Below are 27,492 nucleotides of genomic sequence, written 5' to 3'. Positions count from 1 at the left end.
CTCTATATTTCTTCCCTTTGTGCACTGCTGAGCTGCATCCTCTTTATCTTCTGTGTTTACTACAGCAGAGTGAGCAGAAATGATGAGTGGCTTAACAGAAGGCCGTTTCAGTCTTGACCACTTGAACTGCATGGGAAGGGAGTCGCTCTTGTGTTGGAGTTTTCTCAGAAAACTAGACATCAGGGAGGGTTCTTTCATGTCAATACCTTATGCTAAGGGTGTCAAACTCGGGTTGGTTCGCAGGCCACATTAAAGTCAATGGCATTTCATGTGGACCAGACCCTTTTTTTCTAAATTGGATTAAAACAACTGGATGAAAAGCCCTAAAATTTAGGGCTTTTCATCCAGTTGTTTTAATCCATTTACATTAAAAAAATTCTAAATATTATATCTAAAATGATCCGGCCCCCCGTGAAATCAAGTTATTGCAGTTTTTTATTCAAATTTTATTTCATTTGTGTTTTTAGTTTAAAACACATTTGGTAAAATCTAAAAATAAATATATACAAATATTTTCCATTTTCCACTTTAAAAAAATATTTTGTTTCCATTTTAAATAAAAAAAAAAACATGATTAAAAGACATTTTCCATTACTAAGGAAAAAAAAGCTTAAAAAACATTGTTTTAGATCTATAAAAACAGACTAGTTAGGGCCTGAATAGTCTGTTTTTATAGATCTAAAACAATGTTTTTTTAAGCTTTTTTTTCCCTTAGTAATGGAAAATGTCTTTTAATCATGTTTTTTTAATTTAAAATGGAAACAAAATATTTTTTAAAGTCTAATTTGTACAACTATAAGCCGTACCCTCGATTCATTCATAATTTTAGTTTTGCGACATGTGAAAAAATATGGTAAATCACCTCTCTTTTTTCACACTTCATTTCTGCTTTCAGGCACCCTGAACCAGCGTAACTGGGGTAGAAAATATCCGACATGTAGCAGCGCCAGACAGAGTCCTGTGGACATCGACGAAACCTTCGCTCAGGTCCAACTTCAGTACCAGAACCTGCAATTTGAAGGATGGGATAGACCCATGGCAGAGTCCACTACCGTCCGCAACAACGGGAAAACAGGTTGGCCATTTAGAGTTAAATAAAAAGAAAATCTCCCAACACAAGGGTTAACTAAGGAGACTAGTGGTGAGGATTTAAGGGCGACCAACAGTCATTGGAAACGTCAATGCCATTTCATGTGGGCCGGTTCATTTTAGATATAATATTTAGATTTTTTTTTATAAATGGATTAAAAGAACTGGATTAAAAGCCCTGAATATTCAGTTTTTTTATATATCTAAAACAATGTTTATTTTAGCTTTTTTATATATATATTTTTAGATTTTACAAAGTGATTTTTGAACTAAAAATATTGATTAAAGTTGACAATTATTGATTTAAAAGGTGGAAATATGGAAATTTAACATACATCTATACTCTTGATTTGAATTTGATCCTAAAACAGAAAGTCAACACTCATGATTTACTTTCCCGGGCCTCACAAAATGATGCGGCGGGACAGATTTGGCCCCCGGGCTGCCCGTTTGACACAGAAAAAAAATGATTAAAAAATGACAATTATTGATTTAAAAGGGGGAAAATCAGGAAATGTAATATAAATCTATACTCTTCATTTGAATTTGATCCTAAAACAGAAAGTCAGCACTCATAATTTACTATCCGCCGGGCCAGATTTGGCCCCCGGGCCGCCACTATGACACATTGTACCATAGAGCGAGTTTGTGCAGTAAGGAGAAAAAAAAGATCAATGTCAAAAGGCAGAGATGAAACCCAGCAAGAAAAAAATAAAAGAGTCAATAAAGAACCTGGAGGCCGGAACATATATAAGCAGCACTCGTGAAAAATACAAACGCGTCAAGGGGAAAGTCCTTACGACTGATGTCTTGCCTGATAAAAAACCAAAAACCTCACCATGAAGACGTTCAGCCGGATTCATCTTTTACTCTTTTGGATTTAGAGGAAATGAGTTATCAAGGTGGTGATGCAGAGCTTGCATCATGTGATGCGGAATAATACAATGACATTAACTGTATGGATTTCATATCCTGTTAGGAATTAATATCCTGAAGGAACTCCTCAGAATTCATTTGACATTTTATGATGGTACTACCTTTAAGATTTGATCTCATTAAATGAGGTTGCAAGAGAAGCCTATATCTGATATTTGACGATTTCTTTTGGGTTTGACCTTTCCAAAGCTGCCAAGATATTTGAAATCAAATTAGAATTGACCAATGAACCACATCTTTTCTCCTTCAAATTCGAGCCATTTCATTATCAATGTTCCCTTTAATTACCACCCTGAGCGCACTGATTATTAGTGTAAGCGACATCATCATTGCTCGTTATGGGCACACTAGTATTACACCTGCCATAAGCAGGTGCATGTCAATGTCCTATACCTGTTAACTTGTGCATTTTATGCGTATTTTATACGTTTTTTTACCATTTCAAATCATGTACGCCGTACACCGACTTTTGTACGGGGATTTAAAAAAAAAAAAATTGCCAATATATATGAAAAACGATCTCAACAAGACCGTTTTGGCTAAAATCCAGATAGTCTCGTAAGCTGGTAGCCAACGACGCTACTGTCATCAATCGTTACTATTGTCACGGTATACCAGCAAAAATTATCCTCAATTGTATGTATTTTTTTATCGGTGCGTTCGGCAATATCGATAAAGGATGACATGCATAGATATACATAGAGTAAATATTGTGGAAGCAAGTATGGAGGAGCCACATAGTAAGAAACGACTTACCGCGAGTAAACATAAGTCGTATGGTTTTTGTACGTTTTTTGGGGGGTTTGTATGGGGAAACATAAATATGTATAAGGGCAGTTACCGGCAGATGTTGACAGCTATGATGTTCCCTCTAATTTTCATGTAAAACACGCTGTAAAACACAAAAAAACATAAGTGTGGACAGAGCTACTACCACTGGCTGCCGCGTAAACGGCGCCATCATGGGTAAAAAAGTTTGGATTTTATTTACTACGCGCCATATGATTGCTGCTGCGCAGAGAAGACGGGAGTAGTGTGCATCTAATGTTTGGAAATGTCCCAATTCAATGCCATTTCATTGAAAGGAGCATTCTCCCTAGTGCTTATTTACAAAACACAATGAAACACAACTTTATTTTGCTAATTGTGATGGATATATTCAAGAAATGTTACGTTTTAGTGGCTATCAACGTTGACGGAGACTTCTACATACGCGGAGGTGGACTAAGCACCAGGTTCCGTGTGAGTACCATCACCTTCCACTGGGGACGCTGCAACGCTACTTCTGACGGGTCCGAGCACAGCCTCAACGGCATGAAATACCCGCTTGAGGTACAACTGGTTTATTTATTTACCCTTCTCGCTTTGGGGCTGACTTGTTCAATCCATTTCAGATGCAAATCTACGCTTATGATCCAGACGCCTTCCCAAGTTTAGAAGAGGCCGTCAGGGATGGCGGAAGGATTGCGGCATTAGCTGTGATGTTTGAGGTCAATAAATAAGAAATTAATTGGAAATTAGTGAATTTTCTTTAAAAAAAAAAACAATAACAATCATTTTTTACAGATTAGCTCAGAGGCCAATGATAACCTCACTCCTATAATCGACGCTGTCAACACCGTTAGTCGATTCGGTGAGTTTAAATGTGTGATGTCATTCATTTGGCAGCAATAATCTCAGTGTTTTCTGTTTTTTTGGGCAGGCAAGAGTGGCTCTATGGAAGCATTGGTGCTGCAGTCTTTGCTGCCAAATAATACAGCAAAATACTTCATCTACAACGGATCACTGACTTCTCCTCCCTGTTCGGAGACAGTCGAGTGGGTTGTTTTCAAATCCACCGTGGCCATATCGGAAACACAGGTAATGATGTACAAACCACTCGAAAAAGTACAGTAAAGAAAGTAAATCATGGATGCCAACTTTCTGTTTTAGGATCAAATTTAAATGAAGAATATAGATGTATATTACATTTCCTGATTTTCCCCCTTTTAAATCAATAATTGTCATTTTTTAATCATTTTTTCTGTGTCAAAGTGGCGGCCCGGGGGCCAAATCTGGCTCGTCGCATCATTTTGTGCGGCCCTGGAAAGTAAATCATGAATGCCAACTTTCTGTTTTAGGATCAAATTTAAATGAAGAGTATAGATGTATATTAAATTTCCTGATTTTCCCCCTGTTAAATCAATAATTGTCATTTTTTAATCCATTTTTTCTGTGTTTATAGTTCAAAAATCATTTTGTAAAATCTACAAATATATATATAAAAAAAGCTAAAATAAACATTGTTTTAGATTTATAAAAAACTGAATATTCAGGGCTTTTAATCCAGTCCTTTTAATCCATTAATAAAAAAAAATATCTAAATATTATATCTAAAATGGTCCGGCCCACGTGAAATCACCATGAATGCGACCCGCCAACCAAACTGTGTCTGACACCCCTACTCTAGTTTGTGACAACTATAGAACCATTTGTAGGTTTTGGGCGCCTATCCTACAAACATGTGTTTGTGTTTGATTTATATAATAATTTCTGTCTAATACTTTCAGAGTTTACTTATATAAATGGTTTCAATTGGTTTTAGTGTTGTTTTGCAGGCCGATCACCAACATTTTTTGCTCTTTAATATGTTTAATTTTGCTGACCGAGGCGACAAGTTATTTCTAATGAACCTAAAATTGGACAATACATTTAATTTCTGGGTATTTAAATTCCTGCCTTACATTGATTGTTATTCCTTAGATAAAATCATTGGTCCCACTGTTATTTGTCACCCTGTTTGCACTTTAGTGTGCATTTGCGTGATGAAAACGAGAGTGACGGGGCATGAGACGGCCACATAAGCACCAACTAAAAATAGAGCATTGCTCTGGGTGTCAAAACGAAAAAGGACACAGATTTGTTTGGTGTTCACCATTTGTCCTGACATCTTTTTCTCTGCAGTTGGAGGTTTTTTGTGAGGTGATGACGGTGGAGCAGGCAGGTTATGTGATGCTGACCGACTACTTGCAAAATAACTTCAGAGAACAACAACAGTTTATGGGCCAAGTGTTTGCTTCATATACAGGAGTAGAGGATGTGCCTACGCCAAGTAAGTCTCCATTTTACCCGTTTCGGTGAGCACTGCACCATTTAAAAAGTTGTTGGAAGCTCAAAAAAAGCAAAAAGCTTATCCTCCAAGGTCATCCTACTTCGGTCGTCATTAAAAGTGCTTTTTTTTGCTATTCTCTACCATCTGCATTAATTCAAAATGGGAAATATAAAGTAGGTCTTTTTTAGGTTGCTAGGGAGCTCCACTTTGGAGATCGGGGGTCTCTTTTTCCCCTCTCAATTTATTCGCCGGCTCTTTTTGAAATTGAAATAAAGTATTTAGTATTTCCGAGAAGGGCCCTTCTGCTTCTACCAAATGTGTCGTATCCGATCATTTCATGCAAATCAATTGAGTCAAGGCGAATTCAGAATAAAGTACTGTATTTTCACGACTATATGGCACACTTAAAAGTCTTAAATTTTCTCCAAAATAGACAGGGCGCCTTATAATCCAGTGCGCCTTATAATGTGGTGCGCCTTATATATGGAAAATATGGTATTTAGCTTCTACAGTCAAGTTTGAAATAGAATAAGGCTGGAATACAACAAAATCTGTACTGACACTGATAAATGCAAAAAATATATTGAATAAACAATAGTACTTCAACCAATAGTGGCCTCCACACAGAATAAAAACAAAAAAAGCCTAAAAAATAAAAGACATACTGTATTTTCACGACTATAAGGCACACTCAAGTCTTAGATTTTCCTCCAAAATAGACAGAGCGCCTTATAATCCAGTGCGCCTTATATATGGAAAAAATTAAAATGTGCCATTCATTGAGGGTGTGCCTTATAATTCAGTGCGCATTATATATGGGAAAAATGTCATTCACTGAGGCTGCGCCTTATAATGCAGTGCACCTTATCATCGTGAAAATAAGGTAAGCATTGGATTTTTTTTATGACTCTAGCCTGTAGCTCAACGCCAGAAAACGTCCAAGCCGACGCCCAGAATGAAACGACCATTGTGGTAACATGGGAACGACCTCGTGTGGTTTACGACACCACTATCGACTGGTACGCTGTTATTTACGAAAGACTCCAAGGTCAAAACCAGAAGAAACAAGAGTACCGGACTGATGGAGATCAGGATGTGGTACGATGGAACAAAGTACTTTTGGATTTTTGTACACGTGGTTTGGTCTTAACATTTCAGTTTTGGGATACCGTAGGGAGCCTTTATCTCCGGCTTGCTGGCTAACAGCAGCTACGTGGTTCAGGTGGTGGCTGTTTGTGCCAATGGCCTAAGAGGAAGATGGAGTGACCAGATTATAGTGGATATGCCATTAGAAGATCCAGGTATGAGTATGTAAATATTGACACATTTGAATTGAATACCTGTCAACCTCTACCGATAACTGCCCTTATAAATGATTATGATTCCCCGTACAAACCCCCAAAAAACCTTACAAAATGTTTGCAAGGTTTTTTGGGGTTTGTACGGTGTTTGTAAGGTTTTTGGGGGGTTTGTACGGTGTTTGTAAGGTTTTTTGGGGGTTTGTACAGGGAATCATAATCATTTATGAGGGCAGTTATCGGCAGAGGTTGACAGGTATGGAAATGACTCATTGGATGTTGGTTAATGTTTCCTTTTTAGAGAGTGAGTCATTTTCAGATGTCTCCAAAGAATTTAAAGGCAACAAAGAGGTAAGATGTTCCTCGTATTGTCGGTAGCAAAAAGGGAACTTTCTTGATTTCACAAAATCATGCTTTGATTTAAAGATGTCACCAAACATCCGATGGCAAAAACCAGAACCGAATCCCAATCCTCCGGATCAAAGCCCAATAGAGGAGATCCCGGTAGAACAGACCAGAGTTTACCAGAATCAACCTACGCATCACCCAAGACCGCAGTTGACCATGAAGCCGCCGGTAGAGGTCGTCACTCAGTCGACCCAGAATCCGCCGGAAGAAGTTGTCCCGCAGTCAACCCCAAGACCACCTCCACCCGAGTCACCAGTACAGAAAACGCGTCTGGAGCCCAACGTGAAAAAGAAACCCGGCAAGTCCCAAGGTGAAGAAATGAGTAAAAACCAGATCGAGGATGGGCGAAGAACTCGAACGCAACGGATATTCACCCATGGCGGTTTGGACGGGAACAGCGCCATTTGGGTCACCGGGATAACCGAGCAGCCCGGTTTCCTGTTTCCCGTTTCCGCGCCCAACACTCTACCGAGTGTTCGTCGCCAAATCACTGAAGAGGCCTCGCTGACGCATCAGGTAGTGACGCACTTGTTTAAACTTGATTTCATGTGGGCCGGATCATTTTAGATATAATTTTTAAAATTTAAATAAATGGATTAAAAGAACTGGATTAAAAGCCTTTAATATTCCGTTTTTTAAGAGATCTAAAACAATGTTTATTTTAGCTTTTTTTAAATATATTTTTAGATTTTACAAAATGATTTTTTTAACTAAAAACACAGAAAAAATGAATAAAAAATGACAATTATTGATTTAAAAGTGGGGAAAATCAGGAAATTTAACATACATCTATACTCTTCATTTTAATTTGATCCTAAAACAGAAAGTCAGCACTCATGATTTAATTTCCCGGGCCACACAAAATGATACAACGGGCCAGATTTGGCCCACGGGCCGCCACTTTGACATGGAAAAAAATGATTAAAAAATTACACTTTTTGATTTAAAAGGAGAAAAATCAGGAAATTTAATATACATCTATACTCTTCATTTTAATTTGATCCTAAAACACAAAGTCAGCACTCATGATTTAATTTCCCAGGCCACACAAAATGATGCAACTGGCCATATTTAGCCCACACGCCTCCACTTTAACACATGTGAACTAAACCATAAAAAAACTAACTTAAGGTCAGGTTCTCAAGTCTTTATCTCACACACAGGAAGATCTAAGCCCTACAGATCCAATTGAAGACGAAAGACAACTCCCTTCCGAGTCAGACCTCTATCCTCCCTCTACGGAACACATGCAAGTCGCTGACGTCTTCTATGAAGACACCATCAACAGTTCATCTACTTCACTCGGCTCTCTTGACACTGAGATGGTCAACGGTGCAACACAAACATCCCCAGAGAGCGATTCACCTGTGAACAGACTTCCAGAAAGCAGCACCTCCTTCTGGATCTCCGAGAAGACGCCACAAGGCAGCAACACCCTTGCCGACACCGTCTACAAGTCGTTTACCTCCTCTTCCCTTCTAAGGGTTCTCATGCATACCACCCAGCCTATGTTTAATGGTAAGAGAACCACCAGCACCACCAGTAGGACTGGTTGAGTTTTACTTCTCGTTTCTGTATCAGGGGGAAGCAACAGCAGTCACGAATCTCACGTCGGCTTAGTCGGAGGTGTTGAACGGGAAAAGAGGACTGTCATTCCCCTAGCTGTGGTCTCCACTCTCACCATCTTGTGTTTGCTGGTCCTGGTGGGGATACTTGTCTATTGGAGGTAGACATTCAAATATAAGTCTATACCTGTCAACCTCTGCCGATAGCTGCCCTTATAAATGATTATGATTCCCCGTACAAACCCCCAAAAAACCTTACAAACACCCTAAGACGCATGTTTACTCACGGTAACTCGTTTCTTACTAGGTGGCTCCTCCATGCTTGCTTCCACGATATTTACTCTATGTATATCTATGCATGCGCATGTCATCCTTTATCGATATTGCCATACGCACCGCTAAAAAAAATACATACGATTGAGGATAATTTTTGCTGGTATACTGTGACAATAGTAACGATCGATGACAGTAGCGTCGTTGACTACCAGTCTACGAGACTATCTGGATTTTAGCCAAAACGGTCTTGTTGAGATCGATTTTCATAAATATTGGCGATTTAAAAAGAAAAAATCCCTGTACAAAAGTCAGTGTACGGCGTACATGATTTAAAATGGTAAAAAAACGTATAAAATACGTATAAAACGTACAAGTTGACAGGTATGTAAATCTGGCAAACTCCATTTTTTTCATCTGTTTTTCCTCAATGTCACCCGCCATAGAAACTGTTTCCAGACGGCTAACTTCTACCCCGACGACAGCACTCCACCAAAAGTCTTATCAGCTCCATCCACGCCGCTACTGCTCGCTACAGGTAAACTTCAAGCCTGTCTTTTACGATTTAAATTGCAAATTCCCTTAGCCCCACCCATGTGTGTGCAGACGGTCACGAGCCGTTGACGGTGAAGCAGTTTGTCAAGAACGTCATGGAGCTCCACAATACCAACACATTTTCCAAGGAGTTTGAGGTGTGCTACAACGTCTGTTGTATTTTGGTGTCCGACGCTATTAAAGGCAGGCTTTGCTGTCATAGCTTTTTAATAATGCACATCCATTTCTGCTAACATCATGCTGTTTAGGAAAAAAACTGTTCGCTACGTGCTAGTGCGTGCAAACATATTGATCAAATATTACAACAGTTCAAATGTAATACAGTGTTCCCTCGCTTATCGCGGTTAATAGGGACCGGGACCACCCGCGATAAGTGCATTTCCGCGAAGTAGGGATTCCCCTTCCAAAATGCTTAATTTGAATTTAATTCCAATATATATATATATATATATATATATATATATATATATATATATATATATATATATATATATATATATATATATATATATATATATATATATATATATATATATATATATATATATATATATATATATATATATATATATGTATATGTATATGTATATGTATATGTATATATATATATATATATATATATATATATATATATATATATATATATATATATATATATATATATATATATATATATATATATATATATATATATATATATATATATATATATATATATATATATATTATATATAAATATTTATATACATATATTTATATATATATATATATATATATATATATATATATATATATATATATATATATATATATATATATATATATATATATATATATATATATATATATATATATATATATATATATATATATATATATATATATATATATATATATTTTTTTTTTTTTTTTTTTACCCCCCTGTATACAGTACACCATATAGAATACGGGTAGAGAGAGTGAAATTCATGTTATAACAAAAAAAACTGTAAAATATGTTGTTTCAATGTAATATTTGTATTTTTTTTTCCCAAAACAAAATCCGCGAAGCTCTGCGTCCGCGTTAACTGAAGCGCAAAGTAGCGGGGGAACACTGTATTACAATTCCATAATTGCTGTCAAAAGGGGTACATCTGCATGGCATCTGACCCCTGTCTTTCCGAGCATGAACCTCCAACACCGATGAGAAATTTACCGATAGCGCTCCCATTGGGAGATTTAAGTGAAAAACGCAGACTGAACAACACTTAGCTTGAACTCGGTGCTCAACCTTTCTGTGTGCATATGAACCCCGTGTACCTGTACCTGCACTGACTCCCTGTCTGCCTGTGTGTCACCGCCTCCAACCCCTTCCCCGACTGTCCTTTCACCACCGCCATCGTTGTGCTTTCTGCATCCTCACTTCCACCCTTCATTAGATTGTCAAAGATTCCTATGAGGTAAGGTTGAAAAAGACTTTGAGAGTACGACTGCCTGACCGCAGATACGAGGGTGTCTATCTTTTTCGTTGTTGCGCCGTAGGAAGTACAAGCGTGCACAGTGGACATGGGAATCACTGCAGATAGCTCCAGTCAACCCGAGAACAAATCGAAGAACAGATACATCAACATCTTGGCTTGTATGTTTCGATAAGTCATCTTTACCATTTTGAAGAAAAAATGCTGTGTGATTACAGCCGTGTGTTTCTGTGTTTATGCAGATGATCATAGCCGAGTTAAGCTAACCAACAGTTTGAACCGAGATGGAAAATGTGAGGATTACATCAATGCAAACTTTGTGGATGTAAGTCAGGGGTGTCGGACTCGGGTTGGTTTGCGGGCCGCATTAACGTCAACTCGATTTCATGTGGGCTGGACCATTTTAGATATAATATTTAGATTATTTTTTTAAATAAATGGATTAAAAGAACTGGTTTAAAAGCTCTGATTATTCAGTTTTTTTATAGATCTAAAGCAATGTTTATTTTATCTTATTTTTAATATATTTTTAGATTTTACAAAATGATTTTTGAACTAAAAACACAGAAAAATTGATTAAAAATGACAATTATTGATTTAAAAGGGGAAAATTAGGAAATTATTATACATATATACTATTAATTTCATTCATTGTAATATTTAGATTTTTTTAAATAAATGGATTAAAAGAACTGGATTAAAATCCCTGAATATTTGGTTTCTATAGATCTAAAATAATGTTTATTTTACCTTTTTTTAAATATATTTTTAGATTTTACAAAATGATTTTTGAACTAAAAACACAGAAAAATTGATTAAAAAATGACAATTTTTGATTTAAAAGGGGGAAAATCCGAAAATGTAATATACATCTATACTATTCCTTTTAATTTGACCCTAAAACAGAAAGTCAGCACTCATGATTTACTTTCCCAGGCCACACAAAATGATGTGGCGGGCCAGATTTGGCCCCTGGGCCGCCACTTTGACACTGTAAGTTGTACAGTGCTCATTTAAATTTGGGTGATTTCAAGGTGCTTTTTGTTCTTCAATTTTAGGGTTATGAACGTACAAGGGCCTACATCGCAGCTCAAGGTCCTTTAAGGGCAGGCAGAGAGGACTTTTGGAGAATGATCTGGCAGCAAAACATCGGGATTGTCGTCATGATAACCAACTTGAAAGAAAAAGGACGAGTGAGAATTCATCCTTTTGATTATTACGCCACCCAAAAATCAAGATGACATTATTACTATTTTTATCTCTCTTTTCCAACAGACCAAGTGTGATCAGTACTGGCCAGAAGATGGTCAGGAGGAATATGGTTCCTATCAGGTGACCTTAAAGAGCAGCCAGGCCCTCGCTTACTACACATTGCGAACATTCTTCATCAGAGATACCACAAATAGGGTAAACAGTTTTTTTTTGTAATTCTCCTGAACCTGAACACACAAAGACTACAAAAACTACATGGGTTTTGCAGTCTTCACAGAGGAAAGCTGAACATACTGTCCAGCATTACCACTACACCCAATGGCCCGATATGGGCGTCCCAGAATACACTCTACCCGTGCTATCCTTCATCAGAACATCATCTCGGGCCAGAACGCAAGAGATGGGACCCGTTTTGGTTCATTGCAGGTAACCCGTCTATCTGAAATGGTTAAACGGCAGTGTGTAAGGACTATTTTTTTTTCGGGTCGCAGTGCTGGTGTCGGCAGAACGGGGACTTATATCGTCATAGATAGCATGCTGCAACAGATCGAAGATCAAGGAACGGTGAATGTCCTCGGTTTTCTTAAACACGTGCGGACTCAGAGGAACTTCTTGGTTCAAACTGAGGTAAACCAACCGTTCTCTCATTGATATTTTGGTACCGTTCAAAGCAGTACTCCCGGACGGACACTTGGTCCCCGGATGTTTTGTCGAACGGATGTTTTGTTTGACGGACAGTTGACAGTCTGTAATGATTTAATATATAATTATAAATAAAAAAAATAATTATAAATAAATAAATAATTATAAATAAATAATTATAAATAAATAAATAAATATAAATAAATAAATAATTATAAATAAATAATTATAAATAAATATAAATGAATAAATAATTATAAATAAATAAACAATTACACATACATAATTATAAACAAATAAATAATTATAAATAAATATTTATAAACAAATAAATATTTATAAATAAATAATTATTAAATGAATATTTATAAACAAATAAATATTTATAAATAAATAAATAATTATAAATAAATAATTACAAATAAATAAATAATTATAAATAATATACAAAAAGATATAATTCTGAGAGCGAGAGACTACCTGGTTGATCACTTTCAACAGTAAACTCTCTCTCATGATTATAATTTTGAGAGCGAGTGAATCCGACGACCAAACGTCCGTTCGGCGAAACATCCAAGGACCAAACGTCCTTTCGACCAAATGTCTGGCCACGGTTCAAAGCTTACACTTTTTTTCAACTCTCGCCTTTAGGAGCAGTACGTTTTCATCCATGACGTCTTAGTGGAGGCCATCTTGAGTCGGCATACCTCTGTCATCTGTGACCACCTACACTCATACGTATCTGGTCTGCTTACACCTGGGCCATCAGGTCGTACTCGGATGGACAAGCAGTTTAAGGTAAATAAGCTTGATATTTCTTATGTAGATTGTCAGATTAATTTTAAAAAAGTGTTGTTTTAGTTGATCAGTCAACGGCAGGCTAAACATGCCGACTACAGTACTGCACTGCGGGATGGCAACGCTAGAAGAAACAGAGCCAGAGCATTAATGCCCGGTAAGCCGTCATTCTACCGAGCTAGGAAATGTCTACTCTTTCTACTCTATATCTTTTAGTATGTCCATCTTTGCAGTGGAAAGATCAAGAGTATGCTTGACGGCTACAGAAGCCAACTCTTCAGGCTACATCAATGCCTCCTACGTTCTGGTAAAAAACACTTTGAGTTTAGCTGCTGTGAGAAATACTGAAACTTTAGTGGGTTTTTTTGAGTTTTGGCTTTCAAACGCAGGGCCATCGCCATAGTAAAGAATTCATCGTGAGTCAAACGCCGCTCAGCAGCACGGCTGAGGATTTCTGGAGAATGATCTGGGAGCACAATACACATGCCGTCGTTCATCTGCCTGACTCACAGTGTCAGGTTTGTGCATTATGAACTACGTTTGTGCTATATTTATATAGTAAATATCAGTGGCGGTCCGTGCATTTTCTAGCAACGCCTTCAATCCAACCTTCAAAAACTATTTTATGGCTATAAAACCTCTACTGCATCTATAGCTACGACACAAAAAACAATCAATAATAAAGTCATACAATTGAAATATTATTTAGCAATATAGCCATATTTTACTCACCGAAAATCCTTTTTAACTGTACACAATATCCATCCTCCTTTCTTTCCTCCTTCTTTTCTATCGTCATCGAAGCTAATGCTGAAAGTCGAGCTTGTCCTGTTGTATTTCTGGCATACGTTTTTGTTCAATTTAGTGCTGAAAATGTTTGATCCTGGTTGTGACAGATTTGCTTGCTTTGGAGTTGTTCAACCTTTCTTAATGATGTCCAGCTTTTTTTCTCTTGAAAAGTCCATCTTGAAAATTGCTTTAAATCAACACAACAATATATTTGCTTGTGCAGCTCTCTCCAGATACATTTTGGTAGCTCTGGCTAATCCACTCAATCACTAGCCAATCACAGTTAGTAAAAGTGATGAGGTATCCCTACGCCTGCAACAAGGCATTGTGGTGTTGTCAACTCAAAATCTGATTGGTTAAAGCAATAGTCTTACCAACGCTTGTTTAATGCAGTAGAGCCTGCAGAACTGACTGTGAAGGCCTTGAGGCAGATTTCTAACCCTGGCAACAAATAATGGCTGAAATGTGATTGGTTAAATGCTTAAATATGAAAACACATCTGGAAGAAGTGCAACCAGCGGTAAAATCAATGAAGGTAACAGACAATTTGGAATTAATTCATAAGTATTAATGGACAAAATATAATATATGATTCAGATATTTCTTAGGCCAGCAGAGAGGATTTTGAAGGCCCTGACGGCCCGCCACTGGTAAATATTTGTTTTACTTGTTTTTATGCAGATTGAGGACTCGGACCTACGTGTGTATTGCCCTTCGGAAGAGCACATCATGAATTTTGAGGGATTCACCGTGTCCCTTTCCGGGGAGAGTCACGTGCGTTTGTCCAATGACGACGAAGTACTTGTGCAAGACGTCACTTTAGAATCCACGCAGGTACTTCCACAATTAAAAATGCTTCGATGAATAGAAATAATTTCATTTTGCTCACAAATCTTCATTTTGTAGAATAATTTCGCTCTAGAAGTGCGCCTATACCACGTCTCCTGCTGGCCTAACCCCGACAGCCCCATCAGGAATTGTTTCGACCTCATTAACGTAGTCGGGGAACACAGCCGACGCACTCCTGGACCGACTGTAGTGCACGACCCGTGAGTTAGAAGCATGTTGCTCTTCTGTAATGTTCCTTAGATTCAACGTTTTGAATATGTTTCTAGGTTGGGAGGCGTCACGTCGGGTCTCTTCTGCGCCCTAACGACGTTGTCCAATCAGCTTCAAGTAGAGGGCCTGGTCGACGTTTACCAGGCGGCACGAATGACCAACCTTATGAGGCCGGGAGTGTTTAACGATATAGTATGTACTCTCTTACTTAATCATTGTTTAGTCATTTTCATCGATGAGCTGTTTGCTGTTGTATTCCCTTCAAATATCCTGAAAATGATGCACACAAATGTCCTCACAATAGAATAACGCACAACCACTTGCCAACAAGAAGCAGTCTCGAGAAAACTCGTCTGAATAAATCGTTCAGTGCTCGTAGATATCTGTTATACACGAAAGAAATGCAGCAAAAAAAAGACAGTGAGCTACAATGATAAACAGCCTCTCATGTCATGGCCACCTGGCTTGGTCGCATCTCGAAATTTTAATCGTATCGCGGGCGAATTATTCGATCGAAATTTTCATCGTACCATGAGCATGTCGTAGGTAGAGCTGATCATAGGTTGAGCTACCACTGTATGTTTATTTGGAGGTTTTCAATATATATAGTAGGAATCTATGATGATAATGACCATTTCCTTGTTTTAGGAACAGTACCAGTATTTGTACCGGGCTGTGTTAAGTCTGGTGAGCAGCCAAGAGGACCAGCGAGTTTTGCAGAGTCCAGAAACCAACGGATCTGTACTTCTGAGAAAGGCCAACATTGCAGAAAGCCTTGAGTCGCTCATGTAGATGACACACATACAAAAACACGCCATAACAAGCCAAGTCATGTGGAGATCAGTGTTGTCTTTGCTCCACAAAATGTCACGACTCATTCTCAAGTCATTTGCTACCATTGACACCGATAGATGTCCAATTCACTTCAAATGGGTTGGACATCTATCGGCATCCATGTCAGTGAATGAGTTACAACGTGTAAAACCAAATGTATTTACAACGACTGTTGAACTAAACCAAAATAATGCTTTGTGATCGTCTTTCTACTAACGGTGGCTACTGTCTTATTTACACTTGGTCTAATGAGACATTCCATCAAAATTGTGTTGTATTTTAACATTTTTTGTCAGTATTTTGTCCCCAATCATCAGACACGATCAATTAGCCTTCTTATTCTTCAAGACTTTTTGTGTAAATATCCCTTAAATACCAAAATGCTGTATGTTCTTACTGTATCTATATTTTCTATGACATTTTCTAGACATTTACACATACATTCTATTTAATAATTCCACTTATGGATCATAGATATAACTCATTTGTTAATGCTTTTTTAAAAACTTTTCTGGTAACTGTAGCGAGTTAACGCATTTAACTGTGCAGTATGTAAATAGGAACAGATTGAATAAAGACATCTCTAATTCAACACAAGTTATTGACAAAGACTTAATGTGTTATTGTTTGATAAATTTTACCTTATGTATTTGACAACAAACAAAAAATACACCAACAAATAACCCACAAAATCATAAAAAATATTTGCCACGACAATATTGCAATCACACATGATAATATGTACATAACACTTAATAAATAGGCAAATAGGAAATATTACAAACTGTAAGTAAAATATACAAGACAGTATATAAAAATTGTGTTTTTCTATGAATATTTTTCACCACATATTTGCACCTAGTTATATATCCTTTACACATTTACAGTTGTAAAATATCGGCTTACTATTTTAGAATAAATCTAATTAAATATCATACTGATTAAAACATGCAACTATAAATCCTTTCTTTGTGAAATAAAATGATAAATGCACTTGCTTTTAAAGCAGGGGTAGGGAACCTATGGCTCTGGAGCCACATATGGCTCTTTTGATGGGTGCATATGGCTCTGCATTAACCTGTGAGGTAAACTATGGAAACTGCTGGTGAGAAAATGCAGGAATAGGAGTGTCATGTTGGTATTGTGGCATTGAAACTAGACTTTTTGTACTAAGTGGTGAAGTGACTAAAAAAGGCACACATTTTCATGTATGTTGACTTTTAAATTCAGAGCACGGCTCTCAAGGATTAACATTTAAAAAAAATATGAATTGTTTATGGCTCTTTCCATCAAAAAGGTTCCCAACCACTGTTTTAAAGCAATCTAATATAATGTAGCTATTCAATGCAGCCGCTAGAGAGCAGTAAAGACCTAAATTGCGATCAGCCGATTTACTTCATGTCGATTGGTACTTTATTTTGCCAGGAAACAGCCGGATGCGCCTTACTCCGAGCAAAGTAAGAGAAGGCGTCTTACCCGGACAGCGGGTTAATAATACTTAAGTATCACTTTTTTTGCAATCGTGTCCTGTTTTCATCTCGCATAAATGCTGTATCGTTGGCTTTTTGATGCGGGTGTCATCACCCTACGCGCCTTTTGGTGAGTTTGAGCGATTTTTTGTCACTTTTGCCGTTAAAGCTGTGCGTACTTGTGTGGCGTTTCCGCTAAAGTTGTGTGTTGTCAAATGTCGTTTAGTAGTTCTCATTTAGTTATTTACGTATACAGTAAGGGTGTCAGACTCGGGTTGGTTTGCGGGCTGCTTTAACGTAAACTTGATTTCAATAATTAAGAGGTAAAGTGACAGGAGGGCAAGTAGAAGATCAAAACTACACAATGTCATCAAAATCACAGAAAAAATGAGATGGGAAATTGCAAAAAGAAGGATGCGCATCTTTAACTGATTCTGCAATTTAAATTAACACAAAGAAAGAAAGAACTTTGTTTTAACCTTGATTATTGTTTATTAGTTTTTTCTATTAAAATTAATTTGTTTTTTACTCCTCCTGTGTAATTCCATCACGAGTACGTTACTTTTATATTGTTCCCTTTAGTTCCTTCTTTGTTTTTGTTTTTTAATTAAAGGAAATCACCCGTGTCAAAGTGGCAGCCCGGGGGCCAAATCTAGCCCACCGCATCATTTTGTGCGGCCCGAGAAAGTAAATCATGAGTGCCGACTTTCTGTTTTAGGATCAAATTAAAATGAAAATGAGTATAGATGTGTATTAAATTTCCCAATTTCCCCTCTTTTAAATCAATAATTGTCATTTTTAATAAATTTTTCCCGTGTTTTTAGTTCAAAAATCATTTTGAAACATCTAAAAATATATTTAAAAAAGCTAAAATAAACATTGTTTTAGATTTATAAAAAACTGAATATTCCGGGCTTTTAATCTAGTTCTTTTAGTCAATTTATTTTAAAAAAGTACTCCTCTTCATTGTATAAATACTGGATTTTCACCGAATGAGTGTTTGACACAAAAAAATGTGATGATGATTGACCTCAAAATGATTGTGATATCCCTCCTCAAGCTAGGCGATGGACGAACGTCCCATCCAGGTGAATGATCAAGAGCGAGTGGTGTTGCGAGAAGACGGTCGTCAAAGGCGCCGAAGAAAAGCCATCATGTCGTCCTCCTTTGCTTCGACGGATCACGTCGGCGTGGAGTTTGTTCTCCCCACCGTGGCGCGGGGTTCCGACTGCCCTGACTTGCTACGATTGGACGTCGCAGGAAATTGGACTGTGGAACAGGTTTGCGCCTTGTTATTCTACTCAAACTTCTATCAGGGTATTAAAAATAAACATCTGATTGTAGGTGAAGGCTCAAGTGTGGCTTCAGGCGGTGACGTCCAACCTCTGCCCGGAATTTTATCAACGCTTATCTCCGGACCATTGCATCCTCCTTTACCAGAAGAAAGGCAACACATGCGAGATCTACGACAAGCACCAAGTCTTTCAGACGCTGGATTGTGTTCGCTACTGGAGAGGTTTGTTTTGTTAGCAGGCTGTGACTCCCACAAATGACTACCGTATTTTCACGACTATAAGGCGCACATAAAAGTCTTAAATTTTCTCTAAAATAGACAGGGCGCCTTATAATCCAGTGCGCTTTATATATGGACCAATACTAAAATTGTTATCATGATAGAATAAAATAAATCAGTCGATGGGGTACACCGACTGTACTATTTTGCTGTAGAAAAAGTACTGTGCAGTGAGTGCTGGGATATGTAGTTCTTTTGTCAATACACCCAATGGATTGTGGGCTGTATACATCGACATCAACACAGCTTGACGAACATGGAAAGCAGTGTTGGAAAAGTTACGCTAGCTATCAGGTAGCTACTATTTGCGAATGGAATGTGGCCGCCTGGACGAACGTATTAAACTCAGCGTTTTTGATGGACCATTGTTCAATTTGGACAAAGAAAATGAGGACTTTGATGGATTTGTGGGTGATGATGACGTGAATACATTGTAAAATGGCTAAGTAAAGTAAAAACCGAACTCAGTTTTGCTTCCGTTGCCTTTTTAAAAACATATTTTTAGCATGTGGGTGTGGCGTGTATGATTTGTATTGCCATGCCAGGTTGCGTTTATAAAAACGGTACATCCTTTGTGTGTGTAAAATACAGAAATAGCACTCGTTATTCACACTGAGGCTAAAAATACGATGCGCCGGATAGTCGTGAAAATACTGTATTTTAATAGATAAATATTTATATTTTTAAGCTCTGAAGAAGGAAGTGGGTCGAATCAAACTGGTCCCCCGTCCACAGCCCTCTGACGAGACCCTCCAGTACCAGCGCTACCTCAACTATTTGATTGGCTATGACGTCACAGACGTCAGCAATGTGCACGACGACGAACTGGAGTTCACGCGTAGGAAGCTGCTGACGCCGCGACGCCTCGAATTGTTGGCTCGTGAAGGCAAGCTCTACTCCATGGACCTTTGGGTGACACATAAGCCCCTGCCCGAGCACCTCCAAGGCAAGGTATGGTGCCATTTCTGGGCGAGTTTTTTCACCAGGTCGCTTGACATCTTCTTCATTTTGCTCTTTTCTCAGCTCAATAGTGGTCACATCCTGGTGGTAATCCACATCAGCACAGCCAGTCACACTATCAAAGTGTCCGTCAAAGATACACCGGCACAGGTAGGGAGAGAGAGTGTCCTTAGAATTGTCTATTTGGATTGGATTGGATTGGATTGGATAACTTTATTCATCCCGTATTCGGCAAATTTCGTTGTCACAGTAGCAAGAGGGTGAGGATGCAGAAATAGGAAAGGCATTTTAAACATAAATAGATAGGTAAAAAGTAAGTTCATAAATAAATACACGAATAAATAAATAAGCGTGTTGCTGAAATATATATATATATATATATATGTATATATATATATATATATATATACATATATATATATATATATATATATATATATATATATATATATATATATATATATATATATATATACACATATATACACGCATACATACACATATATATACACGTATATACACGCATACATACACATATACACGCATACATACACATATATACACGCATACATACACATATATACACATATATACACATACATACACGTATATACACGCATACATACACATATATACACGCATACATACACATATATACACGCATACATACACATATATACACGCATACATACACATACATACCTATTTATAAAAATACAAATACATACATACATCCACATAGATGTACATGTATACATACGGTATTTGTGTTGAAACATCTTTTGTGTTACTTAGGTTTTGTCCAGCTTCTTCTCCAAAATGGCCAATAAGAGAGGGTTGTTGGGCATTCCAGACGACACGTGCGAGGCAGACTTTGTGTTGCGCGTGTGTGGCAGGTTTGGTCCTATGATCACGTCATTGAGTCTTAAGTCTCGCCATCAAATGAATTAGTTTGATTTGTTTTCCAACAGAGAGGAGTTCTTGTATGGAGAGGAACCACTGCAGAACTTCAACTGGATCCGTCAGTGTCTGAAGAACGGCGAAGAGATGCACTTGGCTCTAGAGACACCGCCAGATCCAGAATTGGATGTAGTCCATGAGGAGGACTGGGCCCAAGTGGATGATTGTACCGGAGTTGCAGGTGAGTAGTGAATACATACTATATGTTAGCATTTCATGGTTTGATTGGATAACTTTATTCATCCCGTATTAGGGAAATTTTATTGTCACAGTAGCAAGAGGGTGAGGATGCAGAAATAGGAAAGGCATTTTAGACATAAATTGATTGGTAATAAGTAAGTTAATAAATAAATACATCAATAAATATATTAATAAATAAGAGTGTGAAATTTATGTATATATATGTAGATATATATATATATATATATATATATATATATATATATATATATATATATATATATATATATATACATATATATATATATATATATATATATATATATATATATATATATATATATATATATATATATATATATGTATATATATATATATATATATATATACATACATACACACACACATATAAATTATATATATATATATATATATATATATATATATATATATATATATATATATATATATATATATATATATATATATATATATATATATACATACATACATATATACATACACACATATATATATATACACATACACATACTCGTACACACACTTACACGTACACATACACACGCACATGCACATACGTACACATAGATGTACATGCATGCATACGGTAGATCTTAACACTCATGTTACAACACTGGTTGTCCTGTTTTCTGTTGTTTTCAAGGAACACACGAACAGTTGACCATCGACGAGAAGGACCACGAGCGAGTATTCACCGTCTCAATGTGGGACTGTAACAGGAAGTTCCGCGTGAAGATCTTGGGAATTGACATACCGTCGCTTCCTAAAATTCCCGACTTTGTGGTGTTCATTGAAGCAAGCATCTTTCATAGTCAGCAGCTTCTTGCTCAGGTAAAGATATGGTACACGTCCACAAATAACAGAATAAAAAAGGGAAGAAGGTAAAGGATGTGTTTTTTTTATGTCTTCCAGGAACGGACAACCCCTAAAGCATTTAGTGAAGAGGTCTTGTGGAACTGCTGGTTAGAGTTTAACATTAAAATCAAGGACCTGCCTAAAGGCTCCAGACTCAACCTTCAGGTAAGCTTTGATATACAGTGTTCCCACGGTTATCGCGGTTAATGGGTACCGGGACCACTCGCGATAAGTGAATTTCTGCGAAGTAGGGATTCCCCTTCAAAAATGCTTAATTTAAATTTAATTCATAATTTTTTTTTATTTTTTTTTTACATTTTTTATTTTATTTTTTAATGTTTTTTTTTTAAATACCCCCTGTTTACAGTACACCATATAGAATACGGGTAGAAAGAGCGAAATTCATGTTATAACAAAAAAAACTGTAAAATATGTTGTTTCAATGTAATATTTGTATTTTTCTTTCCAAAAAAAATTCGCGAAGCTCTGAGTCCGCAGTAGCTGAACCGCGAAGTAGCAAGGGAACACTGTAGCATACAATGGGGCTTTAAATACACATTTCAGATGATCATTTTTCTACCAGGTTGTATGCAGGAAACAACCGCAAACACCAAACCCAAAAGGGGCTTCTTGCCAGGACAACGCATCAGGAAGCCATGACGGTAAGTCAGTCAACCTCCACTAATCAAACCTCGACTGATTTGCCGACCTTCCCAAAGGCAAAACCAAAAACCGCCTACTGTACTACGTCAACCTGCTACTGATCGACCACCGCTCGCTGCTGCGTCAAGGCGAATTCGTCCTGCACATGTGGAAAATGCCCGAGAAAAGCGAAGAGAGCAGTAGCAGCAGCATCAACGCCGACAAGCTCACGTCAGCCACCAACCCGGATAAGGCTTCGTCAATGGCCGTGGCAATTTTACTGGACAAGTACTGCTACCCCGTGGTGCTTCCCAAGAGCCGTGATCTGAGTCGAGATGCGGAAGACCCTGAAAGCCGCCAGAGGGTTCCGAGGGAAATGCCTAACCATTTGAAGAAACAGTTTGGCGCCATCGTGGACACTGACCCACTCCATCCTTTGAGTCCCGAAGACAAAGAGCTGCTCTGGCATTTCCGACACGAGTGTATGCGGGATCCAAGGTAGAGTGGATTTTAAAAAAAGGAAACTTTTTCATGGACTTACCCTAAACCACAGGTGTCAAAGTGGTGGCCCGGGGGCCAAATCTGGCCCGCCGCATCATTTTGTTGGGCCCGGGAAAGTAAATCATGAGTGCCGACTTTCTGTTTTAGGATCAAATTAAAAATGTTATAGATTATAGATTTAATTTCCTGATTTTCCCTCTTTTAAATCAATAATTGAACATTTTTATCCATTTTTTTCTTTGTGTTTTTAGTTCAAAAATTCTTTTTTTAAATCTAAAAATATATAAAAATATTTTCTGATTTCCACTTTAATAAGGAACATAATTAAAGAAAATTTTGGTTTCCTTTTGCAATGAATAACAAATCATTAAATAAATGGGAAAATCATTTATTTAATGATTTGTTTTTCCATTTCAAAAGCAAACCAAATTTTTCTTACTAGGAAAAAAAAGCTCAAATAAACATTGTTTTAGATCTACAAAAAAACTGAATATTCAAGGCTTTTGATCCAGTTCTTTTAATCCATTTATAAAAAGAAAAATCTAAATATTATATCTAAAATAGTCCGACCCACATGAAATCGTTAACGTTAATTTAGCCCGCGAACCAACCCGAGTCTGACACCCTTACCCTAAACTGTAACTCTTCCTATCAAGGGCCTATCCAAAGCTCCTATCATCAGTCCGGTGGGGTAAACAGGAAGATGCCCTCGCCACACATCAAATGCTGGAGCGTTGCTCTGCATGGGACAGCAGGTGACAACATTTCAAAACAGTGAATAATCCATGTTAGTCCTCCCCATGAATTAAGATTGGACATTTATTGTCCTCTATGTGTTTTGATTCAGTGTTTTAGACGTCGGTTTAGCCATGCAGTTGCTAGACTGCCACTACTCCGACGCACAAGTCCGCTCCATGGCTGTGAGGAAGTTGGAGACCCTGGAGGACGCCGACGTTCTTCGATACCTTCTACAACTTGTTCAGGTCTTAATAATTTCATAATAATTTATGTTTTTAAAGGAAGAGGATGAGCAACAACACTTTTTTTGTTCATTTTAGGCAGTGAAGTTTGAGCCCTACCATGATGGTGCACTAGTCCGGTTTTTGCTCAAAAGAGCGCTGAGGGTAAGCAATTTTAAAAAGATATTGAAAAACACAATGTAGAGGTAAAAAATGTTTAGATTGTTTTTATTTGTGTATTTCAGAGTAAGCGTATTGGACATTTTCTTTTCTGGTTCCTGCGTAGTGAGATCGCACAGTCTAAGCATTACCAGCAGAGGTATGCGGTTTTGTTGGAGGCCTACTTGCGAGGCTGTGGTGAGGCCATGTTGCAGGATTTTGGGAAACAGGTGGAGGTGACTGAGGCACTGCAGAAAGTCACACGTGAGATTAAGACTATGTCTCCAGACAAGTATGACGTCACGGCGCAAGGTGAGCTTGGGTTTTTAGTGATTTATCCTGCAATTTATATGGCCTAATGGTACTTGTCATGTGGTGTTTGCTTTTCAGTGGTGTGTCAGATGCGTCAGAAGTTGGAGAACTTGCAGTCGTCTGGTCTGCCAGAGGGTTTCAGAGTCCCGTATGATCCCGGACTAAGAGCTGGAAGCTTACTGGTAAGTGTAATATTTCATTAAGCAACTACTTCTTTTGGGGGATGAGTCAGTTTATAAAAAATCGTCGTCTAATCCGAATCCGAAATATGATCACTCAATGCCGTGTCTGTCACTGTCAATGGCAATGAATTGAGGGTCTGAAAAAAATGATTTATTTTTGTTGTAAAAAAAATAATAATAATGAATTTTTGGATCAACAACAATGTCTCCAAATGATTGATCAATTATAAAAAGAGTATATTAATTTATATGCATCTATGTGTATGTATATACGTGCTTATATATGTGTGTATGTATATATGTGCTTATATACGTGTGTGCGTATATATGTGCTTATTTGTGTGTGCATGTATATATGGGCTTATAAATGTGTGTATGTATATATGTGCTTATATACGTGTGTGCGTATATATGTGCTTATTTGTGTGTGCATGTATATATGTGCTTATATATGTATGTGTATGTATATATGTCCTTGTGTGTGCATGTATATATGTGCTTATATATATGTATGTGTATGTATATATGTGCTTTTGTGTATGCATGTATATAGGTGTGTATGTGTATGTGTGTATATATATATATATATATATATATATATATATATATATATATATATATATATATATATATATTTCAGCAACACGCTTATATTTATTCATGTATTTATTTATTAACTTACTTATTACCTATTTATGTCTAAAATGCCTTTCCTATTTTTGCATCCTCACCCTCTTGATAATGTCACAACGAAATTTCCCGAATATGGGATGAATAAAGTTATCCAATCCAATTAAGCGGTTAATTTTGGATTCACGATGGCAACGCTGTTACCAATGCAAGCATTTGACCTTTTATGTCTAAGGTTTATCTGTTTTGAACTCAGACCGAACAGTGCAAAGTGATGGCGTCCAAGAAGAAGCCACTGTGGCTGCAGTTCCAAAGGGCCGACCCTACCACTCGTTCCAAAGACCCCATTGGGATCATCTTCAAGCACGGTGATGACCTCAGACAGGACATGCTCATCCTACAGGTGCCCGACAATGACGATTATCTTTTGGACGCCCGTCCTAAGATAAGAAAGATTATTTTCTTATTATTTTTGTCAGATTCTGCTGATCATGCAGTCTATTTGGGAAACGGAATCCCTGGACTTATGCCTGTTGCCTTATGGCTGCATCTCTACGGGAAACAGAATAGGTACGCCTTGTGAAGACCCAAATATTTCATTTATGATCTCATCCCTGACATTTTTGTCATTTTCAGGCATGATCGAAATCGTTAAGGACGCCACGACTATCGCCAACATCCAACAGAGCGTTGTCGGAAGCACGGGAGCTTTCAAAGACGAAATCCTTCATCAGTGGTTGCGCGAAAAGTGTGTTAGCGAAGACAAGGTACTATTTTTTTTTTCTTTCTTGTAAAAAGGAAGTCCGAAAACAGGAAAAGGAAGTGAGCGTTGGCGGTTTCCTGTCACAGTTTACATATTCTCTGCTACTTTTAGACTCGACACCTGCACTCAACTATATTTTTTAAGTATTGTATCTATGTCAAGGGTGTCAGACTCGGGTTATCGTTGACGTCAACTCCATTTCATGTGGGCCGGACCATTTTTGATATAATATTTAGATTTTTTTTTTAAATAAATGGATTAAAAGAACTGGATCAAAAGCCCTGAATATTCAGTTTTTTATAGATCTAAAACAATGTTTATTTTTGTTTTTTTTATAGATTTTGCAAAATGATTTTTGACCTAAAAACACAGTTTTTCATTGCAAAAGGAAACCATTTTTTTAAATTATGTTCCCCATTAAAGTGGAAAACAGAATATATTTTTATATATTTTTCAATTTTATACAATTATTTTTGAAATAAAAACACAGAAAAAATGGATTAAAAAATGACAAATATTGATTTAAGAGGGGGAAAATCAAGAAATGTAATATACATCTATACATATTTACATATATTTTAAATTATATTCCATATTAAAGTGGAAAACAGAAAATATTTTTGTATATTTTTAGATCTTATCAAATGATCTTTGGACTAAAAACCACAAGAAAAAAATGGATTAAAAAAAATTGTAATCCATGATTTAAAGGAGGGAAAATAAGGAAATATAATATCCATCTATATCTTGATTTTAATTTGATCCTAAAACAGAAAGTCGGCACTCATGATTTACTTTCCTAGCTGGCCAGATTTGGCCCCCGGACCGCCAGTTTAACACGTGATCTATGGATGTTTTGCCAGTTTTTTTGAATTACTGTGCAAGTGTATTTTTTTCTCTTTCTAATCATGTGATCATTGCGTTGCTTTTCCAGTTTCAGCAAGCTGTGGAGAGGTTTTTGTATTCCTGTGGCGGCTACTGTGTGGCCACATTTGTTTTGGGTATTGGTGATCGCCACAATGACAACATTATGATCACTGAATCTGGTAATAAAGTGCGCTTCTTACTTAAACGGTAAAAGTACATCAAAATGACAAGTTTTTTTTTATTCCCCCAGGTAATCTCTTCCATATCGACTTTGGTCACATTTTGGGGAACTACAAGAGCTTCATGGGAATCAGTAAGGAGTGGGTTCCTTTTGTACTCACGCCAGATTTCCTCTATGTCATGGGAACGTCAGGGAAGAAAAGTAGCCCTCATTTCCAGAAATTCCAGGTACTCTACAGGGGTGTCAGACTG

The 27,492-nt window shown here is 37.2% G+C and overlaps 2 protein-coding genes across 3 annotated transcripts in view; both read left to right on the top strand.

Annotated features, from left to right (window-relative positions):
- Positions 1-16,603, top strand: part of ptprz1b (protein tyrosine phosphatase receptor type Z1b) — a 34,610-nt gene extending 18,007 nt beyond the window's left edge. Inside the window, exons 3-31 of one of the 2 annotated variants that reach the window (XM_077709748.1) lie at positions 896-1,075; positions 3,206-3,357; positions 3,420-3,515; positions 3,592-3,658; positions 3,728-3,885; positions 4,969-5,116; positions 6,030-6,214; positions 6,291-6,417; positions 6,716-6,765; positions 6,841-7,338; positions 7,986-8,340; positions 8,404-8,548; positions 9,107-9,198; positions 9,267-9,352; positions 10,634-10,654; positions 10,737-10,833; positions 10,915-10,997; positions 11,731-11,865; positions 11,948-12,079; positions 12,153-12,310; positions 12,376-12,511; positions 13,178-13,324; positions 13,388-13,481; positions 13,558-13,631; positions 13,714-13,842; positions 14,795-14,947; positions 15,020-15,162; positions 15,229-15,364; positions 15,821-16,603. In XM_077709748.1, coding sequence (XP_077565874.1) covers positions 896-1,075; positions 3,206-3,357; positions 3,420-3,515; positions 3,592-3,658; positions 3,728-3,885; positions 4,969-5,116; positions 6,030-6,214; positions 6,291-6,417; positions 6,716-6,765; positions 6,841-7,338; positions 7,986-8,340; positions 8,404-8,548; positions 9,107-9,198; positions 9,267-9,352; positions 10,634-10,654; positions 10,737-10,833; positions 10,915-10,997; positions 11,731-11,865; positions 11,948-12,079; positions 12,153-12,310; positions 12,376-12,511; positions 13,178-13,324; positions 13,388-13,481; positions 13,558-13,631; positions 13,714-13,842; positions 14,795-14,947; positions 15,020-15,162; positions 15,229-15,364; positions 15,821-15,964 — 4,121 coding nt within the window. In that variant the 3' untranslated portion in view covers positions 15,965-16,603. The remainder of the gene's footprint in view (positions 1-895; positions 1,076-3,205; positions 3,358-3,419; positions 3,516-3,591; positions 3,659-3,727; positions 3,886-4,968; positions 5,117-6,029; positions 6,215-6,290; positions 6,418-6,715; positions 6,766-6,840; positions 7,339-7,985; positions 8,341-8,403; positions 8,549-9,106; positions 9,199-9,266; positions 9,353-10,633; positions 10,655-10,736; positions 10,834-10,914; positions 10,998-11,730; positions 11,866-11,947; positions 12,080-12,152; positions 12,311-12,375; positions 12,512-13,177; positions 13,325-13,387; positions 13,482-13,557; positions 13,632-13,713; positions 13,843-14,794; positions 14,948-15,019; positions 15,163-15,228; positions 15,365-15,820) is intronic. The other variant, XM_077709749.1, reaches the window with a different exon arrangement.
- Positions 16,604-17,428: 825 nt separating this feature from the next.
- The window catches only part of pik3cg (phosphatidylinositol-4,5-bisphosphate 3-kinase, catalytic subunit gamma), an 11,617-nt gene continuing 1,553 nt past the window's right edge, over positions 17,429-27,492 (top strand). Inside the window, exons 1-21 of the mRNA XM_077710049.1 lie at positions 17,429-17,605; positions 18,536-18,755; positions 18,820-18,991; positions 19,737-19,999; positions 20,072-20,158; positions 20,804-20,904; positions 20,980-21,149; positions 21,834-22,021; positions 22,103-22,210; positions 22,629-22,707; positions 22,765-23,185; positions 23,845-23,943; positions 24,036-24,171; positions 24,247-24,312; positions 24,393-24,618; positions 24,697-24,800; positions 25,687-25,833; positions 25,910-26,000; positions 26,067-26,197; positions 27,128-27,239; positions 27,311-27,468. Coding sequence (XP_077566175.1) covers positions 18,543-18,755; positions 18,820-18,991; positions 19,737-19,999; positions 20,072-20,158; positions 20,804-20,904; positions 20,980-21,149; positions 21,834-22,021; positions 22,103-22,210; positions 22,629-22,707; positions 22,765-23,185; positions 23,845-23,943; positions 24,036-24,171; positions 24,247-24,312; positions 24,393-24,618; positions 24,697-24,800; positions 25,687-25,833; positions 25,910-26,000; positions 26,067-26,197; positions 27,128-27,239; positions 27,311-27,468 — 3,072 coding nt within the window. The 5' untranslated portion in view covers positions 17,429-17,605; positions 18,536-18,542. The remainder of the gene's footprint in view (positions 17,606-18,535; positions 18,756-18,819; positions 18,992-19,736; positions 20,000-20,071; positions 20,159-20,803; positions 20,905-20,979; positions 21,150-21,833; positions 22,022-22,102; positions 22,211-22,628; positions 22,708-22,764; positions 23,186-23,844; positions 23,944-24,035; positions 24,172-24,246; positions 24,313-24,392; positions 24,619-24,696; positions 24,801-25,686; positions 25,834-25,909; positions 26,001-26,066; positions 26,198-27,127; positions 27,240-27,310; positions 27,469-27,492) is intronic.

Source organism: Stigmatopora nigra, chromosome 23, assembly GCF_051989575.1.
Source record: "Stigmatopora nigra isolate UIUO_SnigA chromosome 23, RoL_Snig_1.1, whole genome shotgun sequence".
NCBI classification, from domain to species: Eukaryota; Metazoa; Chordata; class Actinopteri; order Syngnathiformes; family Syngnathidae; genus Stigmatopora; species Stigmatopora nigra.
Note: the sequence above shows the minus strand (reverse complement) of the source record. Positions and strands in the feature narration are given on the sequence as shown.